This window comes from Mauremys mutica, chromosome 2 (assembly GCF_020497125.1).
Source record: "Mauremys mutica isolate MM-2020 ecotype Southern chromosome 2, ASM2049712v1, whole genome shotgun sequence".
NCBI lineage: Eukaryota > Metazoa > Chordata > Testudines > Geoemydidae > Mauremys > Mauremys mutica.
The window spans coordinates 201,733,830-201,754,866 of NC_059073.1; the positions used below are offsets into that span (position 1 = coordinate 201,733,830).

Genomic DNA, 21,037 nt, shown 5'->3' on the forward strand with positions numbered 1-21,037 from the left:
AGCCATGCCTGAGGATTCTGCAGACGGGGAAGATGAGGAGGAGGAGGAGGACAACAAGCTTGCGGAGAGCACACAGCACTCCGTTCTCCCCAACAGCCAGGACCTTTTTCTCTGCCTGACGGAAGTACCCTCCCAAGGCGGTATCCCAGACAATGAAGCTATGGAAGGGACCTCTGGTGAGTGTACCTTTTGTAAATATAAAACATGGTTTAAAAGCAAGCGTTTTTAAATTATTAATTTGCCTTGAGGACTTGGGATGCATTCGTGGCCAGTACAGTTACTGGAAAAGTCTGTTAACGTGTCTGGGGATGGAGCGGAAATCCTCCTGGGACATCTCCATGAAGCTCTCCTAGAGGTACTCCAAAAGCCTTTGCAGAAGGTTTCTGGGCAGCGCAGCCTTATTCCGTCCTCCATGGTAGGACACTTGATCACGCCATACTAGTAGCAAGTAATCTAGTGGTATTGCATGACAAAGCCTGGCAGCGTATGGTCCTGGTGTTTGCTAGCAATCAAGCAACATCCATTCTTTATCTCGCTGTGTTATCTTCAGGAGAGTGATATCGTTCATGGTAACCTGGTTGAAATATGGGAATTTAATTAAGGGGACAGAGGTGGCCATTCCTACTGGGCTGTTTGCCTCTGGCTGAAAAGAAATCCGTCCCTGCAGTTAGCCAAGCGGGGGGACGGTGAGGGGGTGATTGGCGCTGAGCTTTTTTGTGTTTGGCTAGCAGGGATCTTCCCTGATACCAGCCACGTGCTGGGGGAGAGGTAAAGTGATCATCCAAGAGAACTGGATGGGGAGGGTAGTTTGGTTTCTGCTGCTGCACGTTAACAGGAAAGCCGCAGCACTCAATGGGCTTTGCTTGGTATGTGGGAAAGGAGGGCGCTGGATATATGAAGGCTGCAGAAGCCAAAAGACAATGGCTTACCCTGGCTGCATGCAAGCCGAATTCTGTTGCCCGAACCTGCATCTGTGATCTCCAACACCAAAGCCACAGGCACTCAATATTAAGATGCATAATGCGACCTTGTACTCAAATCATATGTGCTATGTAATGTGAAGAGTGTTGTTCAACATGAAAGAGTATAAGCATTGTTCTGTACATGTATCTTTTTAAATACTTCTCTTTTTTTTTTCCCCTCCCTCCCACAGCTGCAAATTTTTCAAGCCTTCAGGAGGGAGGAGGAAGGCTATCTCAGATAAGGCGGTGGGGGGGAAAAAAAGGACACGAGATGAAATGTTCAGTGAAATCATGGAATCAACCCACAATGAAAGAGCTCATCTGACTGAGTGGAAGGATACTGTATCAAAGTACAGGAAAGAGGCTAGTGAATGTGAGGACAGGAGGGATGCTCGAGATGAGAGGTGGCAGCAGGAAGATCAGAGGTGGCGGGATGCAACGCTGGGGCTGCTGCGTGATCAAACTGACATGCTCCAGCGTCTGGTGGAGCTTCAGGAACTGCAGCAGGATCACAGAGTGCCGCTACAGCCCCTGTATAACCACCCTCCCGCCTCCCCCTGTTCCATAGCCTCCTCACTCAAACGTGTAAGAACGTGTGGGGGGAGGCTCCGTGCACCCATCCACTCCACCCCAGTGGACAGCCCAAGCAAAAGGCTGTCATTACTTCGAACTTTTTAGTGGCCTTTTCCTTCCCTCCTATCCTCCTCCCAAACCCCACCCGGGCTACCTTGTCAGTTCTCTTCCTCTTTATAATCATTTAAAAATCATGTATTCTTTATTAATTGATAGTGACTTTATTTCCTTAGAAAGCAAGCTGTGATCAAAGGGGGAGGGTGGGTTGTTTACAGGGAATGAGTCAACCAAGGGGGCAGGTTTTCATCAAGGAGAAACAAACAGTTACACCGTACACTGGCCAGTGATGAAACTGGTTTTCAAAGCTTCTCTAATGTGCACCGCTTCCTGGTGTGCTCTTCTAGTCGCCCTGGTGTCTGGCTGCGCGTAATCAGCGGCCAGGTGATTTGCTTCAGCCTCCCACCCTGCCATAAATGTCTCCCCCTTACTCTCACAGAGATTGTGGAGCATACAGCAAGCAGCAATAACAATGGGGATATTGGTTTGACTGAGGTCTGAGCGAGTCAGTAATGTGCGCCAGCGTGCCTTTAAACGGCCAAATGCACATTCTACCACCATTCTGCACTTGCTCAGCCTGTAGTTGAACAGCTCCTGACTACTGTCCAGGCTGCCTGTGTATGGCTTCATGAGCCATGGCATCAAGGGGTAGGTGGGTCCCCAAGGATAACTATGGGCATTTCAACATCCCCAACTGTTATTTTCTGGTCTGGGAAGTAATTCCCTTGCTGCAGCCGTTTAAACAGAGTAGTGTTCCTGAAGCATCATGAACCCTTCCTGGCCATCCCACGTTGATGTTGGTGAAACATCCCTTGTGATCCACCAGTGCTTGCAGCACCATTGAAAAATACCCCTTGCGGTTTACGTACTGGGTGCTCTGGTGCTCCGGTGCCAAGATAGGGATATGGGTTCCATCTATCGCCCCACCACAGTTAGGGAATCCCATTGCAGCAAAGACATCCACTCTGACCTGCACATTTCCCAGAGTCACAACCTTTTGTAGCAGCAGCTTAGTGATTGCTTTGGCTACTTGCATCACAGCAGCCCCCACAGTAGATTTGCCCACTCCAAATTGATTCCTGACTGACCGGTAGCTGTCTGGTGTTGCAAGCTTCCAGAGGGCTATCGCCACTCGCTTCTCAACTGTGAGGGCTGCTCTTATCTTGGTATTCTGGCGCTTCAGGGTAGGGGAAAGCAAGTCAAAGTTCCATGAAAGTGCCCATACGCATGCGAAAGTTTTGCAGCCACTGGGAATCGTCCCACACCTGCAACACTATGCAGTCCCACCAGTCTGTGCTTGTTTCCCGGGCACAAAATCAGCGTTCAAGGGCTAGAACCTGCTCCATTACCAGCATGATCTCCAAAGCACCGGGGCCTGCAGTTTGAGAGAATTCTGTGTCCATGTTCATGTCCATGTCCTCATCGCTGCACTGCCATAGCCGCCGCCTCCTCGCCTGGTTTTGCAGGTCCTGGTTCAGCATAAACTGCACGAGAATGCGTGAGCTTTTTACAACGTCCATGACTGCTGTCTTGAGGTGAGCAGGCTCCATGCTTGCCGTGGTATGGCGTCTGCACAGTTCACCCAGGAAAAAAGGCGCAAAACGGTTGTCTGCCGTTGCTTTCACGGAGGGAGGGGTGAGGATGTACCAAGAACCACCAGCGATAATGTTTTTTGCCGCATCAGGCACTGGGATCTCAACCCAGAATTCCAATGGGCAGGGGAGACTGAGGGAACTATGGGATAGTTACTCTCAGTGCAACGCTCCGGAAATTGACGCTAGCCTCGGTACATGGATGCACACCGCCGAATTAATGTGCTTAGTGTGGCTGCGTGCACTTGACTTTATACAATCAGTTTCCAAATATCGGTTTCTGTAAAATCGGAATAATCCTGTAGTGTAGACATACCCTCTTATGCAGATTCCCTGTCCATCTAATCCAGGCTCTTGTCTCCTACAGATGATAATGCTGATGTTTCGAAGGAAGATGAGAACCCTAGATATGGCAAAAATTTTAGTACCCTGCAATACCCAAAATAAGGGTGAGATAAAGGGAAAATAATTCTCCTCACCAACACAAGCAAAACTTCACTCATTTGGCATGACAGGTAGTATTACCCATATTTTGAATTAGGGGTCAGACACTGCTGTGCATAACTACATCAGAAGGCACAGTGAGGCTCCACAGCTTCACCCCCATCAGTTCCCAAGCAAGCCACAAAATCTGCCCCCCTCTGTCTCTGCAGAGAGCTGCCATAGTACTCTGGTTTTGCACTTCACACAATAGTTGTGCTGCATTTTGAGTACCTTACACCTATAGCGGAACTGGCCTACATCCTCTATTGCAGGAGTAGGCAACCTATGGCACATGTGCCAAAGGCAGCACGTGAGCTGATTTTCAGTGGCTCTCACACTGCCCGGGTCCTGGTCACCGGTCCGGGGAGATCTGCATTTTAATTTAATTTTAAATGAAGCTTCTTAAACATTTAAAAAAACCTTATTTACTTTACATACAACAATAGTTTAGTTATATATTATAGACTTACAGAAAGAGACCTTCTAAAAACATTAATGTATTACTGGAACGCAAAAGCTTAACTTAGAGTGAATACATGAAGACTCGGCACATCACTTCTGAAAGGTTACCGACCCCTGGTCTATTGTATGTAGCCAAATGCACAATGTCGTAGCTGGGTGGCAATTTTTTTTTTCAACTTTTGACAATCAGATGGCAAAAATGGCAAAAATCATCCAAGATTTTCCTACTATATAATTGATATCCAGTGACAAACAGATTTTAAAGTGATATTCAAGATGAATGCAGTTTTGCTTAGATTCTCTTGCCTTTGCTAGTTTAAGTAGCTTTCTTGGAAAGTTACATGTATAAGGTGGCAGGCACCGGTTTAGGAACGAATATGCTCAAGTATACTACAGTTCTACTTTAAATAGAGAAACTGAAGTTAACTGCCCAGTCTTAATATTTACAGCTTGGTAATACACTGGTGAGGGGAGAGCCTTTTGTGTTTGTTTTAACCTCCTGCTTCAGATGAAGTTTTGTCCTAGGTACTGCAACCAGTTTCAGTGAAGTGATGCTCTGAAAGCAGCGCTAACTACACCAGAGATTTGTGATACACAATTTGATGTAATGCAAGGCTTTGTTCTATTTTGAACTAATTAAATTAGCAAAACATCACTCAAATATTTAAACAGAAAGGAGCACATGCTGCCTATTTCTGTATGTGCAGTTCCCACTTGTTCAAAGGAGTTCTCCACCTCAACTACCTTCTAAACTTAATAGCAATATTTACTTTTATTTTTGGTACTCTAGGAGCAACTGTTTTCTAGGCATAAGACTCAAGAATCATTCAGTTCCTTTTCTGAAAGAGAATATTAATAGAATATTAATTGAATAAATTAGAAGAAAATGTTAGATTCCCAGAGTAGCAGACACATTAGTGCCGCTGCAGAATTAGACAGCTATGCATTTGTGTATATGAAGTACTCTCCACCTATGCAAGTTAAATTTGTGTGAAAGCAACCTTTTTTTTTTGTTACCAACAACTGAGGTATGACAGAATATGATGAGAGCAAGGGTTGTTTTATTATGTTTTAAAGGGAAACATTAGAATCAGATCACTACATTCCCATGAAATTAAATGATTAGTATGACCACCAACTTCTGAGCCACAAATAAAATACAAGCCTGTCAAGTTTATTCTTAGAATCAGATTCCATTGGGCACAAGAAAAAAGTTAACTTTCCAGTTTTTGGACATGCTGTAATATGTCCAGTGACAAGCCTAGCTGCTCTCCTAAACAGACGGTCTCTTCTTTAAGCCAAGCAAGGGTTGGCCTTTCAGAATGTGTGTGTTCTTTTGTCCTCCTCCAACTGTCAGAATGCAAGGAGTCAGCCCCACCATTACTTCTGCAAGAGTTTTCACTCAACTCAGACTCATTTTCACAGAGTCTTCCAGCTTCAGTTTCATCAAATTCATTCTCCACTGGAATTGTATGATCAAGGTCCATGTCCTGAACAGAATCCAGTAACTCTCCAGGGTGGGGCTGTGGACTGATAGAATTCATATACTTAAGCACATATTCTTCATACTTGCCAACTTCAGCCAGGAGGTTACTTATCTTATTCAGCAAAGCAGAAATTTGTCCATTAAGGTGACACCAAGACAAGAGTGCACTAAAGAGAAAAACAAAACAGGTGGAAATAAAAGTGATTCTGAACACCTGCAGAGAGTTGCATGTTTGCTTGAGGTTGGGTGAAAAGATGACTAAAGTAAAAAACTCGTTCCATTTTTGTGTGTACATTTCATGCACATGTGTTTCAGGAAAGTTCAACAGGAAGAGCTGAATGTTCAGCCAAAAGTGTAGATTCAGATAACTCACTGAACCACTAATCTCCTGTTAATTTTAAGTGAGGAATGGGAGGAGGGCTAAGAATTACCACACCACATTTTTTTGTTCTGAAGAACAATTGTAATAGCAATAGCCAGTATCACATAGTAGCATCTGTTGCACTGGTGGTAGTTCTGACACAGCGTGTGATGGTTGCATTGGATTACATACTCTTGCGTCCAACAAGGGCACAACTGTGCTCCATAAGGATGTCTCAGTTAACAGAGCCAAGGGTCAGACAAATGCTGAGGCAGGGTTCTCAGTGACAGGACCACGGCCCTTACCAGAGAAAATCAGACTGACCTCTAGGATGCCTGTTTTGATTAAAACGCAAGACCAACCTTTTTGCTACCTAAAAAATTATGGCCGATACGCATAGCATAGCTACAGGCATTTTATGAATATTTTACATAATATAATCTGAAGCATGAGGTGACTAAGTAAAATTTTCCAAAGCACCTAGATGACTTGGGAGTCTAAATTCAGTTTACTGTCAGTTTTTAAAATGGGATTTCAGCTCCAAAGTCACTTTTGAAAGTGTTACCCTGAGTCTTCTCAGCATTTGACAAACAGTAGATCCAGATTTCCATATAAACACACCACACAATCTCAAAGCGTCAACGTTTACCTAAGGGTCCCTTTGAGTTGGCCACAGGTCATCATCATCTCAGCACCCTGTTTGTAACCCCGATTGAAACCCTGCTGAAGTGAAAGCTCTTTCCCAGCCTCAACACCATCTCTATAGCCTTCCTGTAAGCAAGACGAAAGGTTTCTGGTGTCAGTAATCCAGCTACAAGCAGAGATTATTTTACAGGAAATAATACAAGAGCTCAAATCTATACAAACATTGAGTTTCTTGGAATGTGTCTTTCTAATTTGGCTAGATGCATGCAAAACTTGTATACTGTACTGTCCAGCAGAAATGAGAGATTCATAAAACTAAAAGAACAAAAACTTTTCTTAGTGTTTTATAAACATGGTCATTTTGACTCCCTTTTTCAGAACTATATACAGTGAGGTCAAAATAATTGTACTGTAAATATCTTTCTTTGTTCTACACACATAGTAACATGGATTAGAACAGCAATTCTTGTCTTCTTCCATACTACAACCTCAAATTTCAACAGCAAAAGTTTCCGGACCCTTTTATCATCTACCCACAAAAAAGGGATAGTAGTCATCACCCCCAGGCTGAGAAGCTACGAATGAAAACATAGAACTTGCTCTCTGAGATGTACTATTTTCTGCTCAAGGAAATTGGAGATGGTGGAATTTCAATTATGAAAATATCAGATGTGGTTATACAAGGAGCTAGCCTCAGGAGTATCTTGAAACAGCAGAATAAAGTTTCCTTGAAGCAGCCAAAATTCAGATGCCTTTTTCAAAGAACAATGCTCTGTCTAGTCCAGTGGTTTTCAACCTTTTTTCATTTGCAGATCCCTAGAAAATTTCAAAAGAAGGTACAGAACCCTTTGGAAATCTTAGACATGGCCTGCAGACCACAGCAGTACCCTCCCTAATCTATGGCCCAGACCATAGCTCCCCCCGTTATTTTGATCAGATGCTGATCACCCAAGAGTGGAAGTTTAATGTTCCTGGCACCATGACTCATAGTGATGCTACATTATTAAGAGCTTATCCATTGCCCATTAAAGTAAATGGCATGAGATCAAATCCTAAGAGTCTAATACAATACCAGTTGAAATTGGAGTTTTGCCCTTCGTCTCGACCCTGCAGGATTTTAGGATTTCTTTGTTAACATGAGCCTTCATAAAAATTAATTTTTTGCCATTATTTTCAGTTCTATAGGAAGGCAATTTAGAGGAATTACTATATATTGGTTACTATAGGGCTACAATGAACTACTGATTTTTAATCTGGACCTGCCATTGATTTAAGTGGTGATTTCCACTATTTTAAAAAATGCTAAAATATGGCTCATAATCTTCATTTGCCTTGTTTAATTATATCACTCAAAATTTACAAACACAGATCTCCTATCATGATACAACTGGCCTGAGTCTGGACTTTGTTTTGGTTACATTCCATATCTTTCTCTCTAGCCAGCTGAACCAGATACCTCATAACATGTGGCATTTATAGAATCATAGAACTGGAAGGGACCTCAAGAGGACATCTAGTCCAGTCCCCTGCCCTCATGGCAGGGCTAATTATCTAGACCATTCCTGACAGGTGTTTGTCTAACCTGCTCTTAAAAATCTCCGATGATGGAGATTCCATAACCTCCTTAGGCAATTTAGTCCAGTTCTTAACCACCCTGACAGGACGTTTTTCCTAATGTCCAACCTACATCTCCCTTGTTGCAATTTAAGCCCACTGCTTCTTATCCTATCCTCCGAGGTTACGAAAAACAATTTTCCTTTCTTCTCCTTGTAACAACCTTTTACATACTTGAATATATATGGGCACTTTACATGTTCAATGTACTATGCAAACTCATTAATACTCATAACACACTTGGGAGATAGAAACATATTATTGCCTCATTTTATATCTAAAGTAAATGTACTCAAGGCCAAAGAGCAGGCTGGTGGCAACACTGAGATTAGAATTCAGAAGATTCTTCCTGCCAACCTGACCTCCCACTTCTGTCTTTTTAAAGGGAAACTGTGGCAGGCACCCAGGGACCGTTTTGCTATTGCTGTGATCTCCAACAATAAAGTGAACAGTCGCATGACTAAATTTGCATATTTTTACCTCTGATGATCTAACCTCCTATTGAGGTTCAGGAATTTATACAAAGAACACCCATGAATAGTTGGGGAAGTAACAAACAAATAAATTATGCACCAAGAGCAGATTAGATATGCAGAATTTTGGCTACAGTTTCTCAATTTGCAGGCACTCTCCCCCTAGAAGAATCTCAAGTGTATTCTGGTTGGTAACATTTCCTTAATAACTTGCTCAGTTTTTAGTTCATATGGAACAAATTGAGCTACAATAACTTTTAAACAGCCATCCTCTCCTTCCCCTTAAATCACTCATGCAGGTATCAATTTATGTATTAAAGAAAATGGCTAAAAGGCTACTAAAATAGTGTAATGGTTGTAAAAATTACTTTGACTCTTTTCTCCATGGTGCTCTTCCATTCTTTCTGCATTAGATGCAGTTCATCAGCATCTTCATCAAACACATCCTCACTGGGCCGGCTGACTGCAGCTTGCACCCACGACATTGTAGTAGTAACAACAAGGATTCCAGTACATGTGGTAAAAGTGTGAGAATCTGAGCAGTTCTTCCTCCTGAGCATCAAGTTAAAACCACAGGTAGCATGTACAAGTTTTGAGGAAAAGTAACTAAAGAACCAGAGATCTAGAACCTGGATGCACTTTACTATCACAGTACACCTGTAGAGATAAAAAAGTCAGACTGTCAAAGAAAAGCCATCCTGCAAGGTCATAATTTCAGCCATCTCTTAATTTCTTTGTTCCCAATAACAGTAACACACATACAGAATCAAACTTACCATCCCTATTTAGGATATTTTATGCCTCGAATAGAAAGATTTCTTTATATTTTGAGTAAAAGGATTATCTGTTTCCACCTGAAGCTTATTAAAGATTAAAAGATTAAGTGGGTTGTTTTAACTTTTGTACTGAATAAAGCATAGAGAGGTTAAAATGTTTGCTTTACTTACCTGGTTGGATATGTGCAATCCAGAAAATTCAGCCACCCAAAAATGGGTAAAGAGAATTACAGCAAAATCTGTTTTATGGACTCCACTTCCAATATGCAGTCTTCATTGTAAGCAACAACTTCCAAAGTTTTTAGTATTATTTTGTTCAATCTTTAGGGAGGGGAGATGCTCTGTCTAGTAGTTAAGTATCAGAGGGGTAGCCATGTTAGTCTGGTTCTGTAAAAGCAGCAAAGAATCCTGTGGCACCTTATAGACTAACAGACGTTTTGCAGCATGAGCTTTCGTGGGTGAATACCCACTTCTTCGGATGCAAGTCTTGCATCCGAAGAAGTGGGTATTCACCCACGAAAGCTCATGCTGCAAAACGTCTGTTAGTCTATAAGGTGCCACAGGATTCTTTGCTGCTTTGTCTAGTAGTTAAAAGACAAGACTGGGGATCCAAGAATCCTGGCTCCTGTTCAAAGTCACATACATCACCAAACGGAGTCACTTAATTTATTTATGCCTCAGTTTCCCCATATGGAAAACATGGATAATGCACTTATTGCCACGTTACAAAATTGTTATCAAGCTTAAGGGATTCATGTATTCATGTTTGTAAAGCGCTTTGAAATCACAGAATGGAAGGTGCTATATAAGTACCAAATAATATAGTTTAATTAAACCACCACCACCAAATAACCTGTTTTTATTGGCCCCTTGAGTAGTTTCACAGCAGTCCCCAAAATGGGAAAAACTAATAAAAAAAGTGCAGGGGCAAAAGGAAAGAAAGAGCATGTAAACAGGAAGAAAAGAGGTCCAATAGGTCAGACATCAATTGACTTGAACTGAAAAGAAAGTAAGAGAGGATTGCTCACTGGCTGAAATTTAGAAGACTGCTCCATGGACTGGCCCCCTGGATAATGGGGGCCACACATTACGGGACAACATAAGGAAAACCTGAGGACAGAAATAATAATTGCACTCCAATGCCCTATCTACTACGCCACTCTGCTTCTTCTGGGACAAAGCAATAAGGCAGACTGGAAGGATTGATGAGAGATGTATACAGTACAGATATATCTGTCCACCTGCAGTCCTCTGTTACTGATAAGAGAGGTGTGAGGACACTGATTTTCATATACAGACTATGTTTCTTCAATGCGCTCCTGTTCCCAAAAATCACACCTTTCCCCTATTATCACAATGCTTTCCTAATAAACACTTGAGACAAAGAGCACAATATGCAAGAAGATAGTTTCTGTCATCACGTGTGCTTCACTCAATTTCTTTCCCCACACCAGGGAAACAGAAGAGAGATAAATTGTATTACTAACCCCAAGCATTTAAAAATTATGAGTGAGACCTCAAAATAAAATATTGAAAATCTAACTGCCTTAAAAATAACATATTTGGGGTTCACTTTATTTGCCTTTAAATGCTGGAGCCTTTAGAGTTTGTATTTTCAAGTTGTCCCTCCCCCAACCATGAGGATTAGATTTTTTTTTGTAAGTGAAAGCTGAGACCCTTAGCTAATATCACAATTACAGCCACTGTGTATCAAGAAATATGACGTCATAACCAAATACTTGGCATCCCAGTTGGCAGTACTGAGGACTATCATCAAACCAAAGAGGTGAAAAATCCCACCAGACAAAAGTAAATTCAGTCACATGAGATTAAAACAAACCAACCAAACCACTCCCCAGCACAGATATTTTAGTTATGTGTGTATTTCTGGTCTACTTCCCACATGGACAGAAGTGCAAGGAACAGGGGCGGCTCTAGGTATTTTGCCGCCCCAAGCACAGCAGGCAGGCTGCCTTCGGCGGCTTGCCTGCGGGAGGTCCCCGGTCCCGCGGATTCGGCGGCACGCCTGCAGGAGGTCTGCTGAAGCTGCGGGACCAGCAGAACCTCCGCAGGCATGCCGCCGAAGGCAACCTGCCTGCCGCTCTCGCGGCGACCGGCAGAGCGCCCCCCGCAGCTTGCCGCCCCAGGTACGCGCTTGGCGTGCTGGTGCCTGGAGCCGCCCCTGGCAAGGAAGCGATCTGTGCCACATGCTGGCATTGTTACTGCTGTGGTGGGCTCCTAATTCTCTAGTGGAAGGCTTCCCCCACCCAGTTTGTGCCTGATCATATTTAGAGACAACTTCAACCTCAGTCCCACACAAAGGGACTAGCAGAGCCTCCTCTTTCAGGCACTAGCAGGCGGGGGAACTGAGATTTCTTTCCCTCCAGCCCCTACTCGCTCAACCTGCTACCCCCGCACGATCATCCCTTACCAGGAGCACAGACTCTTCTGCCAGGGCTAGCAGCCCGCCGTGCTCGCAGCCCCTGGCGAAGAACAAAGCGCGGCCATTTTGGCTAAGGGCACGCTACCTTCACAGCCATTGGAAGCAACGTGGGAACAGCAGCCATCTTGGCTAAGGGCGGCCTCACTGCCAACCCCGCGGCCGAGAATGCAGGGAAACGGCGGCCATCTTAACAGACGGCCGCCTGGCTTCACACGCACTTGAGGTAATGGGGGAGAGGGGTTGGCGGCCATCTTTAGTAAGGGCAAAAATTGTTTCTCCGCAGCCTCATTTTCAAAGCCGGGCGGGGCGGGATGTGCTCCTGCGTCCGCGCTGGCCGGGGCCTCAACCAGGGCGCGTTCATAGCCGTGTTGTTGTCATCCCCAAATCTTCAAAGAGTATGTCGGCATCCCCAGCCCCTCCCAGTCATGAGACAGACTTAAAATAATAAGATTTAAAGATAAATCAAGGAGTGACTAAAACACGAGTTCTGCTTTGCCTTTTGAGCCTTAAGGGTGCCCATGGATCATACTTTCAAATTTTCTCCAGAGCTGTGAGGGCTAGAAATCCAAAATGCAAAAAAAAAGGGTTGAGAGTCTCATCTAATCACTTCACTCCAGGAGCTGGGGCTCTAAAAACACCAAATATTGTTCTAGGGTTGCCACTTGCCTGGGTTTTATCTGCACAGTCCAGTTTTTGGCTTCTGTGTCCAGGTGCCTGGTTACCGTGTGTGGTATCCTACCTGAGACTCATGCTAAAATTCTCAAGAGCTGGCAACACTGCGTGTGTCCTGTCTCTGGAAACCAACCTTGTTGGGGCTTTTTTTTTTGCCACTGCCAGTCCCCAGAGACCACCTGGTGCACAAGCTGGTCATGGAGCCCACAGCTTAGCTCACAGGGACTGTGTGATGATTCATGATGCTCTTGCACTGTCCATATGGATTGTGTAGTGCCTAAAACCACTGTGGAGACAATACTAATGTGTCTGATGCTCCGATGTGAACAGCATAGGGGGAACTGGGGATAGAACAGGGTCACTTTATACCCTGAGCTGTGTCTGTGAAATGCATGATGCCACAAAACTATCTAGGAAAATTCACTCTCCAGATCTGCAAAAACAGGACCTCAACATCCAAAAACCAACTAACTCCCCAAGCTCCCATCATCATACTGTGACAATGAGGGTCCAGACACCCCAAGGGGAGGACAGGGGATTTGAACCCTAAAGAATAAGCAGTTGAATTAACTGAGTATATAAAATGTATGTACTGTAAAAGTATATTGAGTCAGGTTTTTTATGAAAGCTTGTAATTTTCTGAACTTGATGGTCATTATGACATATGTCTACAGACTGTGGTTATGTATTTATGTAGATATACAACTCTGCTCATAACTTGTTTTGCAACATTCAGCTCCACATCACAGCACGGCAGTTAGGCAGGGCGGGGCTGCCTCCCCAACCCAAGGCAACTAGCTCCAAGCACCTAGTAGTGTACAACCCAAATGAGGATGTGGGTGTGAGAGATGGGTAAATATTTCAGGTTTTCAAGACGCCATAAATTATACTGTATCACTATCTTAATATATTCTGAGAATTTTCTTTTGACATAGCATTCCATGAGGATAAAATGTAGCCCTCAGCACATCAGTAAAGTATTTATAAACTGCTTGCTCTCATGCCATTAGAAAAAACGATGGTAGCAATTTCACATGTGCTAAACAGGTTTTCTGAGAAGCTGCAGATTTTGCTTAGCTTAATTATTAAATCAGTCACTACTGGGTATCTTCCATCCTCCCTGATTGGGCTGGAGGGAAAGGATCTAGGCAGTGGAGGTCACTGAATTACCTAGCTCAACATCAAGCTAGTAGAACACAGGGCCGCCCGGGGGGGGGGGGGGGGGGGGGAGAGGCAAGAGGGGCAATTTGCCCCAGGCCCAACAGGGGCCCCCACGAGAGTTTTTCAGGGCCCCTGGAGTGGGTCCTTCACTCGCTCCGGGGTCCCTGGAAAACTCTCGCGGGGCCCAGGCCTCCGGAGCTTCTTCCGCTCCCGGTCTTCACCGGGGAGGGGTTGTCCTTACCGCCGAAGTGGGACCCGCCGCCAAAGTGCCCCGAAGACCCACGGTGGGGGCCCTCTGCCGCTGAATTACTGCCGAAGACCCGGTTGCACTTTGGCAGCGGGTCCCACTTCGGCGATAATTCGGCAGTGTGGGGGCCCCCGCCGCGGGTCTTCGGGGCTCTTCGGGTCCCGGAACAGAAGGGCCCCCCGCCGCCGAATTACCGCCAAAGCGGGGGCCCCCGCCACCGAAGACCCCAGGCCCCCGGAATCCTCTGGGCGGCCCTGGTAGAACACTCCATAATCACCAGTGTACAAGAAAAATAAATAATATGCTGAGGTCAGAGAGGGACCAGGCTCAGGAAAGAACGATAGGCCTGGTCTCTACACCTAAAAGTTAGGTCTACCTAGCTACATTACGCAGGGACATAGTTAAGGCAGCCTAAGCCCCCGATAGACACCGCTAGGTCAGTGGAAGAATTGTTCCTAGGGTGACCAGATATAAGACAAAGCCCTGAATATTGGGATTGTCCCTATAAAATAAGGACATCTGGTCACCCTAATTCTTCCATCAGCCTAGTTACCGCCTATTGAGGGGGTGGATTAACTACACCAATGAGAAAAAAAAGCTTTTTGTCACTGTAGCACATGTCTACACTATGGTGCTACTGCAGCACTGTAACGGCCCCCACAGCATCTGTAGTGTACTCGTAGGCTGCATGTGAGCAGGAGTAGCAGGCTGGAGGCAGAAGCCTGGGAGCTGCCTGTGGAGGGAAGGCTGGGGAGCAGGCAACGTGAGAGCTGGGCACCCACATCTCGTTATTGGCAGGATACAGGGCAGTGGCCTGCAGACAGGAGGATGTATATGTAACCCTTTTGCCCGTCAGAGGTGGCAGCAACAAGGGCCAGGTTCAGTATCTAGGGGTTCCTTTTCAATAACACAAGGCAAAACCGGCTCGAGCCCCCACCCAGTGACTTGGGACAATTACATACCACTGTCCTGAGTGCCTCTAAGAGGCAATACTTCCCCTCTCGCAAGCGCAGAGTGAGTATAGCAAAAGCCTTTTAATAAAGGAGGGAAACAATGTGGCATTATGTGGGGAAACACCACAAACAGGATTCATAACACAAACCATGAGCAAAAGACCTACCCCCAAATAAGTTTGGCAGTATCCTTTTCCCCTCAGGGTCTTAAGTCCAGCAACCCAACAAGTCACCCCACCTACAGTTTCTGTCTTTGGTCAGTGCAGCCCTAGAGTCCAGCAACCCAAAAGTCACCCCTCCCAGTTTCTGTCCTTGGAGTGCAGCCCCAGAGTTCATAAGTCCATCTGCAGAGTTTACCTCCCAGCCTGAGTGGAAGTGGGGGGAGGTATGTGGGCACCTTAAATGCTCCGCTGCTCGGGTTGACGGCTGATTGCCACGCCTCTCCGTGGGGTTCTGCTACAGTCTTCACCACCATCCGCGCCTCTCCACCAGCAGTCTTGCTAGCCGCTCCTCTCTGCTAGCCGCCCTGCTAACTGCACCTCTCCGCTAGCTATCACAATGTCATCTGCCTGTGAATTAGTGTCCATGTTTATATGTATTATTTATAGATGAACTATCAGGTAAGACTGACATTCAATTCCGACTGGGAACTACAGCAAAAATGCATAAGTGAAATTTCCTTGAGATGGTTTAGGGTATTCTAAATAGCCTAACTAACTTAATTCTCACTGTTTAAGAGCTGTCATATTCTACTGAGGAGCATCTTTTTTTCAAGATTTTTAGCAGAAACATTTCCATTTTAGTAAAAAGAATGATTTAATAATTTAGCTAAGCAAAATCTGCAGCTTCTCAGAAAACCTGTTTAGCATGTGAAATTGCTACCATCGTTTTTTCTAATGGCATGAGAGCAAGCAGTTTATAAATACTTTACTGATGTGCTGAGGACTACATTTTATCCTCATGGAATGCTATGTCAAAAGAAAATTCTCAGAATATATTAAGGTAGTGATACACTATAATTTATGGTTTCTTGAAGACCTGAAATATTTACCGATCTATCACACCCACATCCACTCATTTGACAATGTCTGCTTTCCTGAATCACCCACTCTAAACATCACCGATTTTCAATTCTCAAAGGATGACATCTAAAGTTTGTATGTCAAACAATAAGTATATACCTGTGTGTTTGTGTTTTATAGGTAAGTATTTTTATTCTGCTATCTTTGTGCCTCTTACAGAGAATCCAAAAAGATATGGGGCATATTTCAAATTCACATCAATAAGGACTCCAGGCTCTGTTATAAGGTTTTCATTCAACTCCATCCCTTAGAAACTTGTAAGTAATCTCTTGGATATCCTACAGGCTCTCTTTCATAAAGCTTTCAACACAGAGTTGAGCAGGCTGCGTGTCTGTGAAGTTGCCTGATTGAAATGCCAATATTCTACTCTCTGTGGTCTGAAATTTACTATCACAATAAAACAGACACCTTCCCCTGCATACCAAACTGAGCTGGCTATGAAAAACAACCACTGAAACCCCTCATTGATTTCATGGATCTGGTTTAATTGACATCAGCATTCAATCCTTTCTACTGTCTTATTCCATTCATTGTCTCCCTCTCCTGGCAGTTCAGACTGGATTCACTGTACAGCAGATCTGATACCGAATTGCTGCAATTCTCCACCCTGCAAAGAAAGGAGTCAAATTATTGTTGGATGATAAATAACTAATCTCTTTGTTTTTCCCTCCAATTCTTTTTTAGTATTATTTACATCCCCCACCCCCCACAACTGTCTCTAATGAGGGACAGTATGATGCATTGCTTGTGACAGCAGGGGCTAAATGCAGTGACCCAAGAGGTCCCTGGCAGTCCTATGTTCCTGTGATAGTGTGGATTGATGGCATGCATTTCCCTTCCTGAATCCCAAATCACTGGGGCTAGAACTGGTAGAATCCTGTAAAAATATTGTAATAACTTATTAAATGATTGATGAGGGGAGGGAAATCACAGTTTATTTGAATATTATTCAACTACCTACAACGCTGGTCAAGTAATTTAAAAAAGCATGTGACTAATTTTTTCAGTTACAGAAGGCACAAAAATTTGTTGAACATGTTATTTGTAAATATTATCCAACCAGCTCTAATCAGGAACTTGACGGGGATGCCAGAATAGAGGTGGACAGGGCCAGCTCTACAGTTTTTGCCGCCCCAAGCAGTGCGACGAATTGCCGCCCCGGGCGGCGGGGGCAGTCCGTGTGCCCTTAGGGCGGCAGGCGCGTTTCTGCGGCGGTGGCAATTCGGTGGCAGCTTCTATGTTTAGCTGAAGCCGCCCCGGACAGCTAAACATAGAAGCTGCTGCCGAATTGCCCTCACTGGGGAAACGCGCCTGCCGCCCTAACGGTGCACGGACTGCCCCCACCGCCTGGGGCGGCAATTTGGCGCACTGCTTGGGAGCAAAACAACAGGGACTGCTGCCCCTTGCAGAATGCTGCCCCAAGCACCAGCTTGGAATGCTGGTGCCTGGAGCCAGCCCTTGATGTGGACCTGCTGTTTTGAGCACAGGTGCTGAGGCAGCAACTACCGGGGAGATAAATGTATACCATGCTCTGTATGATGAACTGGCACCTGTGTCCATAAACCCCTCTGCACACATCTGCAGGCCAAAAGGGGGTGTACTGTGCGTGTGTGGCAGAGGTGAGGAGCAGCACAGGAGATTGAGAAAGGTTGGGGTAGTAGTGCTGCCGAATCCTCATCCCACTGTAGAAATTAGGCATACAGAAGCAATTGGCTTGAAAAGAAATGTTACTTGTGAGATGGGCAATAATAGAGCTTTGCTACTGCTGTATGCACAAGATGGTGACTTCAGGGGGGGAAGAGAAAGTAGGATATTTACTCACGGGGGTCAAAATTAACATTTCCTAAGTCTTAAGCACTTTTTTGCAGCCCTAGCGTTCTTGTAATGTGGTACTGATTATACAGAAGAACGTTACTTCATTGTAATTCTACTGTATTCATGGCACAAATCCAGTTTGAATCATGTCTTTGACCCTTATTATAGTAGTGTCTACAAGGCCTCAACTGAGATCAGAGCCCCGCGGTGGGAGACATTGTGTGTAGGGATGAGGAAGGGAATGCCTTTTTCCTGTGTTTGTTGTGCTAGGTACTGTTCAAGTCCTGGTCCATGCCCGGCACTCCCAGTCACTACAGTAACACAAAGAAACAAAAACAAGAATACTACTATTAAACTCTTTGATCATCATCTAAAATTGTTACTTTGTTCAGAGCTAAAAATAGTTCTTAATCTTACTTGTCAATAAAACAATGAAAGCTAGACCAATCCTCCAGTGGGGTTCCAGGGCAGGGGTCTATTAGTTATGTGCTGGATGCCACTTTTTCCCTCAGTCAGCATTCAGACCCCTAACTCTTAAGTTGCTAGATCTTTTTCTATTTGCAGGCACTCCTGTTAAGAGGAGTACAGATCATGAGTAAGACTATCTACAAGTTAAAGCCCTTGATAAGAATTCGGTAATATGGCATTCACTAGCATGCTTTACACTAAGTTACTAAATAATATAGCAGCATACATTACTCATTCATTAAACATCAATAATTTAAAAATGACCCTTAATTTATAATGCTACTGAAATTACATCCCCTCCCTCTGAATACACCATGGGGAGTTTTTTGTTTAATTTCTTCATTCCAAATTCCTCATTAGAGTCAGTAGTATTAAAAGAAAAATACTAGTGGATAAGTCATTATGTATTTAAACTTATTTTATCAGGAAAAAAAGAAAGACTCTGTCACGAGAATGAAACAATTCTAGGTAGACTGTACTTTGTCTTTTGGATCTTCCTGGTCTGCCATTTGTAAGAAGGGGCAATGTTTACTCCCCTCTGCAGCCAGCTAGCTCCGATAGCAAGTTTGTGAGGAATCAGGGACATGGCTTTGCCTCTTGCCCATCCCCCTTGCAGTGCTAGCCAGGTGCAGTTCTTGGATGAAGTCCAGAGCCCATTGAAGTCAATGGCAAAATGTCTGCTGACATCAATAGGGCAGATTTTCAACCTTTGTGCTTAAGTGCAAGGCACAATCTAGTCATTAGTATTTAACTGCAAGGCATTATTTGTGTAGGAAGGGTTTTTAAAATGTTCAAAAAATTATTATGCATGTCTGGTGGTTCAGGCCAAATAGATGACAATAGATTATTCATGAACAAAAGTGAACTTCCTTGATGTTACAGGGGCTCAGTCTGTCCAGTGGGAGTTGATAGCAGGGAATCTTGACAATAGGCTGTAAGTCAAGTGATCACAATCACCAACTCCAGATCCCTGGGTAGGGCAGAGCACACTGTCAATCTATAGCCCCTGAGCCTCATAGCTGGGGCAAACAATAGCAGTTTGGGGACTCTGACCCCCTGGCTGGAGCAAACAATCAGTCTATATCAAGAGTCCCCAGCAGCCATGCATAGTAGCAAGTGCAGGGGGCTGGAGTTGGGGCAGCCAGGCCCACCCTACTACACCAGGTTCTGACGCAGGGCCTTATGACGCTGGTACACTCCCTATGAAGGGTTCAAGCCTTAGCTCCTAAACATGTACCCTGGGTCACTTCCTACCATAAAGCCCACGTCGGGCATCTCCTCAGCTGGCAGCAGCTCAGCGTTCCCATCAGTCTCCGTGGTTGCCTGTCCCTCTACAGCATAGTCCAGGTCCACAGCCTCAGCAATCTGGAGAATCAGTGGTTCCTCTGCAGGAGCCCGCAGCACATATCCTTCCTCCTCCTCAGCCAACCCCAACTAGGCTGCGCTGCAGGGGTGCTAGAACAAATTTTATAGTGAGGGTGCTGGGAGCCATTGACCCAAACCCTGTATATAATGGAAACTGCTTCAAGTCAGGGGGTTCTCCAGCACCCCTGACACCCGTAGTTCCAGCACCTATGCTGGGATGTCTCCTTTTATCTGTCCCCACTAGGGCCGGCTCCAGCTTTTTTGCTGCCCCAAGAAGCGAAGAAAAAAAAAAAAGGAAAACCAGATTGAAGGACCTGCCGCCGAAGTGCTTCCGAAGAGGAAGCGAGGCACTGAAGGACTCACCGCTGAATTGCCGCCGCAGACCCCGGACGTGCCACCCCTTTCTATTGGCCGCCCCAGGCACCTGCTTCCTTCGCTGGTGCCTGGAGCCGGCCCTGGTCCCCATCACTTGGAGCATGTACATCAGGGGCGAGGAGAGACTTGGTCTTTTGGGCCTGCAGTGATTGGTCAGCTTCCGGTTGGCCCAGTGCAGGGTTGATACACCTCATGGCATGTATAATAATTTCACATCAGCCTAATCAATTTATATGAGAAATTTGCTTGGGGTCTAGTAACGTGGATTGATTCTTCCTCTGCAGGATACAAGTTATTTATCTTCTGTAGGGAGAAAAAAAGTGAGCCTAAATAAGAGTTAGGTATTATTTATTAATTAATTAGTATTATTAATTATAGAGTTTATGGTAAAGTTCAACCTACAGAATATATGGTAGAATTCACTCTGAACTGAATCTTTATGGCTGAATGCCATATGTCTGTTAAGAGACTGTATGAAAAGTGGTGTCACAACCTTAAGTATAATGTTACATACCCCCTTTTTATATTATGCTTTTTCTCTATAACCTAAAGCTAAGCACATAAACATTTTAAAAGTTAATACAACAAGGTTTCATTTATTGGTAGGATACAAATTTACACACAACGGTGCTGTAAAATAAAAAGTGCAACAAATGTATTGAAAGAAGTTTAAGACTTATGCTGCAAAATAAAGTTTCATAAAATTTTTTTTTGGGAAGGAGGAAGTCATTAGATTGTGAAAATTAATCACGCTGTGCACAGTGTTCCATTGGCAAAACATCACTCACTGCAAAATAATTATTCTGTTGCTTTGTTTGCATACATAGTACATTGATAGTGAATCAGTGTTTATTGAGATTTTTGGCTTACATCTCATTTGTGTTTACCCCTGCTAGATGGTCTTCATTTGACATTGTAGTTCTCAGATGTTCCTTGATCACTGAGGTTTGAGCATGCAGATGATGATGATGA

The 21,037-nt window shown here is 44.4% G+C and overlaps 1 protein-coding gene and 1 long non-coding RNA gene across 6 annotated transcripts; one reads left to right on the plus strand and one right to left on the minus strand.

Moving 5' to 3' along the window:
- Positions 1 to 5,173: 5,173 nt before the first annotated feature.
- YAE1 (YAE1 maturation factor of ABCE1) lies at positions 5,174 to 12,091 on the minus strand. 5 transcript variants are annotated; one of them, XM_045002868.1, is made up of 5 exons: positions 11,916 to 12,091; positions 10,513 to 10,594; positions 9,077 to 9,260; positions 6,626 to 6,747; positions 5,174 to 5,782 (listed from the first exon to the last, which is right to left on the minus strand). In XM_045002868.1, exons 3-5 carry the CDS (start codon positions 9,191 to 9,193, stop codon positions 5,344 to 5,346), a joined length of 678 nt encoding a protein of 225 aa, XP_044858803.1. In that variant the 5' UTR covers positions 9,194 to 9,260; positions 10,513 to 10,594; positions 11,916 to 12,091; the 3' UTR covers positions 5,174 to 5,343. The 5 variants fall into 5 exon arrangements, with proteins under 5 accessions (XP_044858803.1, XP_044858801.1, XP_044858804.1 ...); XM_045002866.1 differs by having other exon boundaries at positions 9,077 to 9,365; positions 11,916 to 12,090; XM_045002869.1 differs by lacking the exon at positions 10,513 to 10,594.
- LOC123362516 lies at positions 11,669 to 20,357 on the plus strand. The gene is made up of 3 exons (XR_006576470.1): positions 11,669 to 12,150; positions 16,202 to 16,299; positions 19,935 to 20,357. It is a non-coding gene; the product is annotated as an uncharacterized LOC123362516 (long non-coding RNA).
- Positions 20,358 to 21,037: the final 680 nt, after the last annotated feature.